Below are 13,343 nucleotides of genomic sequence, written 5' to 3'. Positions count from 1 at the left end.
CTTCAGCATCTAAATGGTGTTCACATTCCCCTACTAATCCCAAAGTTAAGGTGTCACTGGAAGAAAACAGCTGCGTTGGCATTGTTACATTCGAGAACGAGAGTTTATCGACCGTCACCTTCGGTCAACGGAGGCAACAAGCACTGGTGCTTTCCCTCGTCTACATTCCCCGATTCATGGGACGTCAACTCATAGGACAATGTTTACAAAAAAAAGGACTTTGTAGCGATAAGAGCTATGAAAGGGTACATGGAATAACTATTCACCCATCTGCCGTCGGCGCTGTTTTTCCCACACCGGTAACTTCCTCGAAGCACCTGTGCCCCGTCCGTCCTCGCTAAGGACGCGTTGCAGTAGCCCTATTGAGTACGTTTCTGTGCTTAAACATGATCCTAAGCCTCATTGGGTTATCAGCTAAGTATAAATCCTGGTAAGAGATCCATCTTGTTCCTAACATATCCACTGAATAAACGTCTAAAATACGCTGCTCATCGCAAGGTAATCAGCAACAACATCCTGCTACACAATCTACACTTTATGAACTGCTATATGAATCCTCCCTGTGCTCAGTGAGACGTAAATTGTAGGTCCCATCATTGAATTTCGAAGGGAAAACTTTGAGCCGTGAAATGTGGTATTTGTGATCGACACCACATGCATTTTATTTATCGCCTCTGATTGGAGTTGTATTGGAGCGCAACTTTCTCAGCTATTTAGTTCACCTTATATGATAATTTTGTATTGTCGTTGATTCGACGCGTAGGAGGTATGTTGCTTTTGTTATCCAGGTAACATCAGTCTAGATTTGCTCGATGGGAGAATATTTCTAAGGAACCTCGCTGGATAACAATAAAGAGCAGGATGTTATATCCTAGGGCGTATAATATATGCATCCCAACTTGGTGTCTTAATGTCAAATAGGATGTGTTCTCATCGTCCCGCTACTCCGATATTTTAGCAATGAATAACCACGATACGTAGTGTAATTTTCTTTTTTTTTTCTGGATGAATATTAAAGTTGTTGTGTTGAAAAATTGTGCTTATTTGGTTGAATTTGGTGGACGGAGCTCGTCGAGGGGACTTCTTCACCCGATCTTCTTTCTCTTACATGGCAGAAATTATTATAGTTGGCAGGAAAGTGCTCAACTAGCTGTTGAGCGTGTGTTGGATGAAGCGAAAACATTGCGTTCACTCGGTTGAACAATTTCGATGTCGAATATGTAAACCGTACTGAGACTAAAATATTCTAGTGAATTTTCCCGACAGAAAGAAGGGTTGAATGAAATGTTTTGTGTTTTTTCTCCGTTGCTGAAGATTATTGAAATACTTGTATTGTTCCTCTTATTTTTTCTTTTCATTACAGATGTTTTTAAGTCGCTCAATTGCTTCGTCCCGGTTGTTAGGTTCCAAACCGGTTTTGGTAAGGCCTTCTCCGCGTTTACTATCTACAACTATTGAATCGGAACCAGGCAGTCTGAAAACATGCGGTAAATTGTAGTTCTCTCTTCTTTTTTGTCCCCTAAGGTGTCTTTTTGGGATTCAGACAACGATCCTGATGCTCCTGTCGAAATTGAGAGTAATCCATACAAAAAGGAAGATCGGAAGTGCTTGTTGTGTCGAACAGGTATCGAATTGGATTATAAGAATGCGCGTTTGCTACAGGTTCGTTGTTAATTGTTTTTGCTGTACTGTGATCTGCTACATATTTCCACTTTAGCAGTTCGTTTCCACCTTTTCTGGTCGAGTATACGATCGCCATATCACAGGGCTTTGCGATCATCAACAGAAGAAACTGGTTGAGACTATAGCGCTTTCACGAAAAGCTGGTTACATGCCGATCTTTGTGAAGGATCCCAAATATGTCAAAGATCCAAAACTTTTCGATCCACTTAAACCAATACGACCGCACTCATTTGCATAATTTGATACATTTCATTGTGAAGAAGCTCATAGTTCATTGTATTGTTTTGCCTTAAAATGTTAAATGTTGCTATTGAGAACAATAAAAGTAACTATATTGTCCTTTTCTCGGTGCATTATGGTGTATTCCAATTCATTTCTGGATGCATTGCTGCATTCCACCTTGAAAAGAAGCTAGTTCACTTCGTAGAAGGCTCCTAAGGCGAGGGATTATTCATATGGATGATTCATCCGGCACCTCTGAAAAAGAATTATCCCGTTCTTTTTTTGCGGGACTTGTTGACAAAGCAGAAACAGAAGATGACGTAGCTGATCTTATCACGTAGGTTCCCATTTTACTTTTTCTTAATTAATTTACTGTACTTCCTGCTTTAGTTTATTCGGGACCTTGAATGTTGAAGAACTCGAGATTGCACTTCCATCGTTCTGTTTACTTGCTGAAAAATGTCCTCCCAGTCTGAGGGAGAATTTCATGAATCTGGCTTACTGTAGCTTGGCAGGTGCATTCAGCGCTACTTTTTGGAATCTTGAGGACTTTCCTTTCTATGTGTTGCTTTTTAGACAGCAATTGTTCACGTTCTGGACGAAAGGCTGTTTTTGCTTGTCTGAGAGTACTCACACGTGGTGACGAGAACATTTGGAGTAGCTTTTTCACATTATCTCAATGTTTAGAGGAGCCACAGGTAGGATTTTTCATGTTTATTACCCATACTTGAGGCTTGAGTTCTACTAGATCTGTTTCAAACCTCAAGCTTACCGTTTAGGAGGATTTCTATAACTAACATTTATTTTCAGTTCCATATAATCAATCCTGTTTTGCCGCGTATGGATGAAGTACTGTCTTCTGTGTATAATGGATCTCTCAGTTTTAAATGGGCGTCTCTCATTTTTATGAGAGCGTTTGCTCATTCCAATGGGTGGGTGCGGTTATGGGCACTTGAAAAGCTTGTCTGCGTCGATCCTTCGATTATGGCTGGAAATCAGGATGTGAGTGCTTACGAATATTTTGATGGAGAAGTAGGACCTTCTATAAGAGTGCGAAATTGAAAGGTTTTGAGCTCTAGACAAAGTTTCCAGGCGTTTTTTTATCTTTGCTTTTTTCTTCTTTTCTTTTTTTCTTTTCTCTTCCATTCTTTTGGAATAAGAAGTGGAATAATGGATTATTCGTCAGTGTAGAACGGTTTTATTTACTGTCATCTTCTGTTTCTGGCAGATATTTGTTGAAAATCGATGAGAATAATCTCCAAGCAAATCCTGACTCCATCTGCTTACTACATTTGTTATATGCACCAATGTAACTTTTCAGTTTTTTAGTTTCTGTTGGCTGCAATTTCTGAACATCTCAACTCTAACGATCCGTTTTGGCGGCTTCCAGAGCGTAATAATTTACATTCCTTCAAAACTTCGCTGAAACATCTATTCGAAGGGATTCTATCAACGCAGGATGATGCTGGCCGAGGTTGTTACTCAGGTGTTTTCCTAAATATTGCTATAGTATTGATAATCTTTGTTATCCAGGTTCTTTTGTAAGAGGGATTTTCACTGCGATCTTGAAGATATCCAATCCTTCGTCTTTGTTTTTCTTGTCCGAGTCACTAATGAGCATTCAACCCTTTCCTTGTCTTCATACAGGAGATTTCAATACGATAGCGTTAGTTTTGAAATTATTTATTTTTCTTAGGATGTACTACCGATAGTACAGTCTTTCAGGACTCTTTTACGGAAGACACAACAAATTCAGCACACCACTTTGAGGGCCGTGACACAATTTAACTTTGTTGTATTCTTCTGCAAAATGCTAAAACAGGTATGCTTAAGCGTACTACTTTCAATTATATAGGTTTCACTAAGGGGTTGGAAAATGAAAATGATTTTTCTCCCAATTTTTTTCAGACTCGTGAAGCATCCAATAAAATAGGGTGTCTGTCGGCTTTCTTTTCTCGCGACTTCCCTCAATTATTTGATCTGTTTGTTCATGTGGATTCAGTCGAGAAGTTATTATTAGCAGGCGATAACATACTTGACTCAGTTCGGCTTGTTTTGCTAAACTCTTGCGATTTCGAGGTATTTTTTTCGTGTTTCGATGTCAGGCTAATTTGCTATTTATTTATTAATCCTCTTTGTTTCCATTAATAATGTGCAGAAGTCAATTTTCAATACAGCACGTTACGATTTAAATGTAGCCTATTTAGAGAGATGATTTTGCCGCTTTGCTGTGGATTCGTGCAGAGTTATCCGACCAGAAAGATCAACTACTTAGAGGGCTTGAACTAGAGCTAGCTGATCGTCTTACTGCTCTTGAAGAAGGAGTTGACGTTGGATTGTCTCCTGATGTGGTGGACGCGGTTGATACTCTTCTGTGCATTCTACTAGCATCATCTGAAGGTACGCACTTAAAATTACAAGGTTATACACACAAGTCGCAGCGAGACGTATAATAGATTTTGTTTTTAGCTTACATTTTCTAGAATTGAGCCTTATGGACTGTAATCTCATCCAACTCATCAGTGGATACGTGTTATTGCGAATCGCAATTGCTTCTGGAAGTGTAAGCTGTTGTTTCTCCACATCTTATTTTCCCTATTATCCTCGTGCACTTCTATTTATAGATTAACATTTCTTTTGGAATACTCGAGCAAACAAAATTTAGTTTTTTTTTTTTCAAACAGCTTGCTCTGGGATTGATGAATTGAAAAGGACTTGAGGATACAAGATATCATTCTGTCTTCTGAAAATCCCACCTAGAACCAGTAGTGGAAGAGATGGGAGCGTCTGATGATCACCATATAAAAGTATTGGTAAAACTGCTAATGAGTGGGTCCAACTGATCCCCTGTTCCCGATCTGTGCGCTTTCGATTTAGGTCATTCTGTGGAGTCTTTGCTAATCCAACATTTGATTCCCTGGCCTCCCGGGTAACCATGTTTGCCACCTTTTTCAACTCGAACTGATTGGTCTAACTATCTCAGCCATAATCTAATTCTAGTTCAAATTCTCACTCTCAACTTTTACCATATATATGAAGCAAGCAGTCATCTTTTTCCAAGTTTTTTTTTTTTTTTTTGAAGCTCTCTAGGATTATGATCAAATTCCATGATAAGGATCAATCGCGTACCTGAAAGATTTTCCTAACACGGGAATTCTCTTGGGAATTTTAGAAAATCGTTGGACATGGTTTCCGTGCTTTTGATGAAGGGCGACTTCAAGTATGAAAATTTAAAAGTTACTTTGTAGTTGTTGGAATATTGACTTTTCTTTCAGTGAATAGGCTCCGAGAAACTTATTTGATGTTCAGTGCTCTGTTTCGATTATATTACTTTCAGCATGCTTTCGTTGTGCACAATGTCTACATGGGTCTAATCAGGCGTTTGAAATGTTATATGAAACCGTTTGCAGAGCTTGCCTTATCTCTCATTTCCGAGGTTTTTTTTTTCTTCCCTTTTCTCGATAAATCGACTGGTATTGATGACCCGCGAAATGGAGAACTCCAGTAACTTTTAGTTTAACGTTTTGGAAGTAAACACCAATAACATAACTTCGTATCGAGTACACGTCGTTACTGTAATCACCGTTGTTGAAAGTCTTTAAATTCTTGAACTGACAACAGTTGCTAGAAAGTTCAACTTTGTGGATATACGACCGTTTCAACCAACAAATCATGCAATAATCACTTGTAGATGAGATTTTGTTGCACTCTAAAAAATAGAGAAAAATGGTTCTTCAAAAGAAGAAAAATTTAGTGTTATTTTTGTAACTAACGTTTGTAGGAATGCTGCCGGAGAAGCTTCTTTTTGGGCTTAGAAAAATGAGGAAAACGTACTAGTACGTTGAAAATTATATTACATTGAAGACACTGGAACTCCCAGCATTTTTTATTTATTTTGCTAAAAACTTGAACTTGAACACATGATAACATCCAGTAATATTTACTTTGCTTAGGAGGTTATTCCATGCGACCGTCATTCGCTATTAATAAGAGTACTGTATGATTCGCTTGATGAACTTGATTGTGAGGATTCTGAAGAGATGTTCCCCAAAATTGTTGCCTACCTCGGAGAAAACCCTCTCTCACCAATTAGAGTGAAGAAGTAGGTCGCTTCTGTGTTCATCATTTCCGTTTGCAAGATTTTCAGATTTTTTTTTCTTTTTTTAAGGGGTGTAGGATGTACGCTGGAGAATGACAGCAACAAAATAATGTCAGTAATCCAAGAATATCGGCTGAAGCTACTTGCAAGGTAGATCTCTTTATTTACTTGTTCACCGACTTTGTTTTCTTCGTTTTGGCCTAATATAGTATTTCTGTTTTCTTATCCAACTCTATCCTTAGGTATTTGCCCTCTATTTGCAACGATCCTGAGAGCCTGCTTATGGAATGCATTGAACAAATAAGTTGCTCCTCCGCATATCTCGTTGCCCAGTGCTATCTGTTAATTTCTCGGGACTTGGTTGAAAAGGTCGGTCATTTTTACAATTTTAAATTCTAACAAATTATGTTCCATTATTCAGGTGACTCGTCCTGAGATCTTGTTGGCATTAGTTAAAGCCTCGCTAAGCGTTGCAAATGAGGAGAGAAAGTCGCAGAACTTTTTGCCTGCATTGCAACATACCTTAGGGTGTGTTCATCTCTAATAAAGCTGAGATTTCTTTTTCGGTCGATTTCTGTTTTCAATTTTACTTTTTTTTAAAATTTTTATTAAGCTTTCGATCGCTCCAAAATTTACTCAGATCTCTTTTACGAGTTTTAATTTATTTCATGATGGTTCCAGCATTTTCTTTTCCAAATCTGTGATGTCCAACGTCGATACAAGAAGCTTTGTTATGGTGAGCATTCGGGGTGTCTTATTAAGTACTCTACAGCTCATAAAAGTTGAAATGTTTTAATTCAGAGTACATGTACTGAACTTCTGGAACTGGCGCGTTTGAACACTCCTGTGGCATTATATTTAGCTAAAGTGCTCGTGGAATCAGAACAAAAAAATTTGCTTAACTTTGAATGGGCAACATTGGTACAGCTAATCCTACACTGTAATTGGCAGTAACACCTTAATTCTTTGATTAATCTTCAGATTCTCTCGCTTGCCGTGTTTGGACCGATACCGAAGAAGGAAAGTCGTGTTGTCAACGCAGCGTATGATGAAATCTACAATTTTATCCCAAGCGAATTCGACGATATTCACAAGTTAGCTTCTTCTCCTAAATTAGATTGAAATTCGAAAGTTGAGTGGAATGGATCACTTCCTTACGATTTTTTTTTTAATTTCTCTATTTTTTCTCTATTGCATATTTAAAAAGGCCCTGTATATATACTTCTTTATATAGATATTTTCTTGTTCATCTGTATTAATATGACATGACTAGCTATTCTAGGAGATTAGTGTAAAAATTGCCGACGCTCTGCATAGTTGTACAGAACGTAACATTCCGTTCCTTAATGCAAAAATCTTGTTGCAGGCCTTTCGAGGTGGTCCAACGGACAAGATTGAATAGTATTTGTGTCGCTCTTCAATTTTCTCGAAAGTCTCCCCTATTTGCAAATCATCTTGTCGATATCATTCTCACTGAAATAAACTCAATGAATCAAAGTTCCTCCCGGTGAGTACTTCTCTTGTCTTTAATCCATTTATACGCAAGAGTTTCCGTGTGTTCAGCTCCTTCGGTTTATCTTTTGCGCATCGCCAAAATACGCGAGCTGTTTCTCTGTTACTTCTGATTGTTGACCATGTCTCGGAGGAGGTCAGTGATTCCGATTCAAAATTTTCTGCTTCAAGTAATTAGTACTCTATGAGGACAGTAATTTGCCCACGTAGGTTGAACAGCACCGATGTCTAATTCAAAAATTGCCCGTCGAAGGCAAAATATTTTCGCCGGATCTTTGGTTGGTAAGCTGACAAATTTTCGAAACATATTTAAAACCTCTAGTCTACCTTTCACTGTGCCGGCGATCGAAGAGAAGAGAAACCGATAAATTAGTGAAATTGACAGTTTCACTTGAGACCTGTTACCACAGCCGAGGGCAGTATATCGAAAGGGTCATGCCTATGACCATGAAGAATTTTTGTCTAGTTAGGAGGTATCAAGGGCAAGGGGATTTCATGGATTTGTATATTATTTTGTATTTAATTTCATGCGAAGCCATATCGCGTAGAAATGAGATAACCTTCATCGATAATTGATAGTCGGTATTTTCGTGCGACATTCGGCTCTAGTTATCCAATTGATTCTACAGAATATGCGTACAAAAACTGGTTTAAATCTATTTCTGGGCTAACCTTCGTATTCATAATGAACATACTTTTGGATAAATTCGTAAATGGTATGAGTCGCAGTGCTAGTATCTCTCTATGGTAATTTTATTTTATTGTTACCTCCCTTGTCAAATGAATACAACATTTCTTTTCGCTTGGCAGGTACATTATTACTTTAACCTATAACAGTTAGATTCTTCTGTTTTGAAAATCTCGAGTCTGTCATTTTCTTGCGATCCACCCAACATTTTAACATCGAACGTTTCAGGCGATTCTCGACAAAGTTTTTACAAACTGCGTCGACTGGATTACTGATCCATGCCAGCAGTTTTCAATTAAGTTGATCTTGGAATGGCTCCTTGCAAGGTTAGCATTGCGGTGTGAGACAATGAAACGAAGATTAGTCATCCAAGAACGGATTTTTGCAACTAAAAGGATAGGAAGTGTGTCGTCATGGATCAACATGATCGTTTTGATGGCTCGTGCTGACGCGGATAAGGTGGGAGTCGTATGAAATATTGCATTCGGCAGGTGAACATTTGACTAATTTCGCAAGTTTTTTTTTCCAGACATCAATACCTCAATTCGTCGAACTCATTTTACCTTGGACAACTGCGCAGAATTTTGCAGTCAGGTGCACAGCAATTGCTGCTATTCGTTTGTTGTATGATGCAATGAACAGTGAAGATAAGGAGCGGTGTCATTTAATCGCAAAAATCGTCAAATTCGATGGCGAACCTTCTGGGTAGGTCATTTGCAGACCTCTTCCTTATTTCTCTGTTCTGCCTCTTACTGATGCGAATGGTTCAGACATAGTAGTGGTCGTCATTTAGCCTAACTATGAATCTTTTGATGAGCAACTTGAAGGTATTGCTTTTGAACATATGTAGCGACACTAACTCGCATCCTACTTTCCCATCTGACAGCTGTCGTTCGTTTTCATGAGAATTATTGCAGATATTGCAGATACATCCATATTTTTTCTGGGAATTGCATGCTGTAGCACTGTTAGAAGTTTCTCTTAAGTTCTAACTTTTATCCAAACTCTCCTGAAAATCCACTCATTTCTTATTTATAAAAGTTCGAAGAAGAAAATGTGAGATTTGAGAACATTTCATTAAATTCTATCTCAAATATGTGCCAAAGACTTGCTGTAGAAGACTGTTTTCCAAACAAGAAATCGATATTAAAAGGAAGGATTATAAGGAATCGAAAAAATTGATTACTGTTGGTTTGAAAAGCTTGGGGACCGAAGGAAGTATCTTTATTTAACGTTACGGTCTAATGCGAACGTCTTCATATTCAAATTTATTCAAATTTCATACCAGAAAAAGTAGGTGAAGGTGCTTCTTCATTATTTTGGCAACAAATTTACTGAAATGTGCCGAAAAAGTTGTTAAAAGTGACCAAAGAAACAAAACTTGTCGATCTTCGCGGGTGGTCCATGGCGGTCGCTCTCATCCGAAATTTTTGGAGTTTGGACTGATGCCTGAGCACGAATAATAAATTGGCCTATTTAACCTTTTTTTTAAATTGAGGATCATAGACAAAAAAAATATGTTTGAGGAAACTTTGTAGCAGTAACTCACAAGCACTATTGTAAACTGTTGCAAAGCTTCTTACGGAGTATTCCGGAACAAAACTCAAAAAAAAAAGAAATATTGCCGAAGTGCAGAAAGAAACCAGCTCAAGTGTGTTGTAGGATTTTATTTTTTTCTCAGAAATCACTTATTATTTATGTTTAATTATGTGCAGGATGAAGCTGTGTTCTAACAATTTTTATGAAACCAAACCAAAATACACGTGGGCGCCAACCAGTTTATCATATGGCACACAATGTTCGATAAAATCTGAAACTGAAGTGAAATATAGGCTTAGGTTTCAAAATAGCACAAATAAAGTGAATAATTTGAAGCTTTCGTGTAGTGATAGCATTGGCGCACTCGCACTCGGCAGAAAATTTTGATTCAACTCAGCTTCATCGCACCTTGCAACTGCCCCTACATAGTTCTCTCTAATTCTTGTTCCAGCCGACTTTAGACGTGGTCATTAGTGTCAAAGCTAACGGTTATCCGAGCAACCACTTCAGTATTCATTGAATGCGCCACTCTCAAGAATACACTGAGGGAAATCCGCAGCGAGCACCTGCACACCGCATTAAACCACATAGTTAATTGGAACCCCTATTGTCTCAGTTTATTTGTTTATTTAGTCACGGTAATTGCCAAAGTTATGTGCTGTTTCCTCATGAACCTCGTCTACTTCCGATATTTTTCAGAAAGTTTTTCCTTTTTTTCAGAAACTCTCAACGTATCATCGATAACCTCGACGCTGATTTTTATTTTGGTCACTTACATCCTGTCAAACATTTCGACATGCAAACTATTTTTGTTGTGCTGCCATCGAAAACAGGAATGCCTCCTGAAGAACTCATTCCCAACGAATTGCTTCAAGTAGGTTTCGTTTTAGTCTTACAGCTTATACTATGAGTTTCTGTAATAATCTGTAGAGATTCAACACATGTTCCATACGAAGCACTTGCGAAGATAAACAGTTCTTGGATGCTCCGTCTGTTGTATATTCAGGTATGTGGAGTACTAGAAGTATCATTTGAGATGTACATGTTTTCATTGCAGGACTTTCAAAAAGCAGTAGTTGTGCTCCTGAAATCAATGAAGATGAAGTAGCGGATGATGGCATCAATGAAGGCGGAGGTAGTTGGAAAACTTTCTACGGGTCCTAATTAACAACTGAATATTAAAATTTTGATGAGTATTTGAAATCAAACGAGGACGTATTTCTTTAACCCATTGGCATAGAACGCCAATGGGTTAAAGTGGGACGGGATAATCGACTTTCCTAAGCTTTTTTTGGTTTTTAAAGACTTTTGACTTTTTTAAAGACTTTTTTGTGTTATATTCGAATATAATGAACTCATTAAGTGCAAAAAACTTCGGAAAATTGGGAAATTATTGAAAGCAACTGTTTGAAGTGTGCGGCTCACCACTGAGTCCCCCTCTCCTCTCTGGACATCAAAGCATTAGAGATGAATCCGCTCTTATGTGGTCACTCTTCGTGCGGTTTCTGGATGGACGAACTCGCATCGAAAACTGTGAACTAATAGTGCTAGCTGCTTCGTGTGCTGCAGTACTTAAAGGTGGCCACACCCTTGTTGGCATTACCGTAACCTAATCCACACATAAAGATCCTTAAAAATCTGTTAGTTGCCAGGTGTTTTGTGGTTATAATTAGAAATCTTCGGGCTCTTCTTATTTGTAGGTCATGGTTTTATTATTTATTTATATTATATATGCATGCCATTATTTATTTATATCCTTAGTCCTATCGAAGCTATAAAACACTCTTGTTGTTCGTACAGTTATAAAACCAATATTTTCAGGCGCTCCGTTAGTTCAACGAAAGATCGTCACAAAACAGAGGTGCACACGAGACGATTGTAGCTTGATAGTGGTTGCTTCCCTTGTAGACAAGCCGAATAATCTCGGAGGTAATCCTCTGAATTTGCTCTGAAAAAAGGTGGTTCAGACTCAATAATGTAATTATTCACCACTTAGGGATCGTAGTTTTTTTTAGCTTCATCAGTTTTTTTTTCCTTGCTTGCAAAGATATCGAAGATCTTTATATATGCTTATATATGCTGTTTTGCAAATAGTTGAGTGTAGGACTATTTACGGATTTTTATGATTCCTAAATATTAATGGACAATGGACATGAATGTGAATGTGAGCATAACTTGGGATCCTAAGTTTTAATGGCAATGTAGGGACAGTTTATTAAATTCACAACTTGATAAACAAAACTTTAGGTCTATGTCGTACTTGCGAAATATTTGGCGTCAACACATTAGTGATTGCTGATCTTGTATTCGCGTCAGATCCTGGCTTTAAGGCGCTCAGTATGTCAGCTGAGAAAAAGCAGAAAATGGAAGCTGTAAGTTTAGACATACTCCTTTTCTAATTTTTCTGTCAACACTAAATTAATAATAGGATCGTTTCAGGTTCGTCCAGAAGCACTTTTGGCTTACTTGGAAAATATGCGGAAAAATGGATACGCGGTGATTGCTGCCGAACAAACTACCGACAGTGTATCACTACATAAATTCAAATTCCCTAAAAAGGTTGGTAGTGTAGATTAATTTGTTCTATGAATTGAATTAAAACTATTTACGCGTATTATTTATGCGTTTTAGACTGTGCTTCTGCTTGGTGATGAAAAAGAAGGAGTTCCCGTACAGTTGCTGCGATGTGTCGATCAAACAGTTGAAATAGAACAACTTGGACAGACCCGGAGTTTGAATGTTCACGTTTCTGCTGCACTTTTTATAGCGAAATATGTTGAACAAATACTTTTGAGTTGATCGGAGAGAAGGAAAATACGAATATTCGTTGTCTCGTTCAACATTTCAAGTTGTTGTTATTTAGTTATTATTATTGCTGTTGTTGTTGTTTTTTTTCTTTCAAAGAACTCTAATGTTGGAGGAATTGAATCATGCACTCAGGGATGAAGTTCGTATTCATGCCGTTCCAGATATTTTCACTACCACCACGCACGGTATTGAAGTTGACCAGTGAAACTAATAAAAGTGATAAGCGGGGTCCAAGAATTTGCCTTATTCTGTAGATCACCTTCTTGCGTCAGACTGGATAAAGAAAACGATACAGTAGAAGACAGAATCGCGAAGTTATGAATTTCCTAGGAAGGAGAACGTCTTCTTGACGCTTCAAATTTCTAAGTATAGTCAACTGACGCTACAACAGACTGATCCTCCAGACGTTTTTGAGGTCAAAGAGAAATGTTCGAGGTGGTTCTTGGACGGTGAAATGCTTCCTTACCTAATAGGAAGATAATAATAGTATCTTAAGTTTTTACGATAACGTAACTCAGAATGCTTTCACCACCATCTGAATGTTATGCGAAGTATCGTGGTTTAGAAATAAACAAACCCAAATTTAAATAAAAACAAAAACAATATACGTAATGTTGGGAAATTGGGGTTAAAATGTGATTAGGAAGGAGTCGTATTTAGTCGTAATGGAAACATATTTAATCATATTATTGTTATACTAGTATTGCTTGTATTGTTATTATTATTATATTATTTTATTATAATATATTATACTACTGCTACTATTTATAATATACCTATTATTATTATATT

The 13,343-nt window shown here is 37.7% G+C and overlaps 2 protein-coding genes across 4 annotated transcripts; both read left to right on the top strand.

The window, feature by feature from the left end:
• Window positions 1-176: 176 nt before the first annotated feature.
• RB195_016633 (uncharacterized protein) lies at window positions 177-1,921 on the top strand (the record flags this gene model as incomplete). 2 transcript variants are annotated; one of them, XM_064183250.1, is made up of 5 exons in its annotated part: window positions 177-245; window positions 764-766; window positions 1,364-1,487; window positions 1,544-1,662; window positions 1,718-1,921. In XM_064183250.1, the coding sequence occupies 5 exons, from the start codon at window positions 177-179 to the stop codon at window positions 1,919-1,921; spliced, it is 519 nt and encodes a 172-aa protein (XP_064039130.1). The 2 variants fall into 2 exon arrangements, with proteins under 2 accessions (XP_064039130.1, XP_064039131.1); XM_064183249.1 differs by lacking the exons at window positions 177-245; window positions 764-766.
• A 217-nt stretch (window positions 1,922-2,138) lies between these two features.
• RB195_016632 (uncharacterized protein) lies at window positions 2,139-12,542 on the top strand (the record flags this gene model as incomplete). Of its 2 annotated transcripts, XM_064183248.1 has the most annotated exons (30): window positions 2,139-2,242; window positions 2,296-2,420; window positions 2,482-2,603; window positions 2,716-2,907; window positions 3,235-3,379; window positions 3,439-3,571; window positions 3,631-3,727; window positions 3,814-3,984; window positions 4,113-4,305; window positions 4,389-4,468; window positions 5,243-5,341; window positions 5,859-6,007; window positions 6,074-6,154; window positions 6,247-6,373; window positions 6,426-6,532; window positions 6,686-6,740; window positions 6,806-6,925; window positions 6,986-7,098; window positions 7,371-7,511; window positions 7,568-7,652; window positions 8,433-8,530; window positions 8,600-8,663; window positions 8,734-8,909; window positions 10,464-10,617; window positions 10,674-10,749; window positions 10,801-10,878; window positions 11,565-11,672; window positions 11,991-12,115; window positions 12,183-12,302; window positions 12,375-12,542. In XM_064183248.1, the coding sequence occupies 30 exons, from the start codon at window positions 2,139-2,141 to the stop codon at window positions 12,540-12,542; spliced, it is 3,606 nt and encodes a 1,201-aa protein (XP_064039128.1). The 2 variants fall into 2 exon arrangements, with proteins under 2 accessions (XP_064039128.1, XP_064039129.1); XM_064183247.1 differs by having other exon boundaries at window positions 8,433-8,663.
• Between the last annotated feature and the right edge of the window lie 801 nt (window positions 12,543-13,343).

The sequence above is a fragment of the Necator americanus genome, chromosome II (genome assembly GCF_031761385.1).
Source record: "Necator americanus strain Aroian chromosome II, whole genome shotgun sequence".
NCBI classification, from domain to species: Eukaryota; Metazoa; Nematoda; class Chromadorea; order Rhabditida; family Ancylostomatidae; genus Necator; species Necator americanus.
This window is presented reverse-complemented; position numbering and strand designations above follow the sequence as displayed.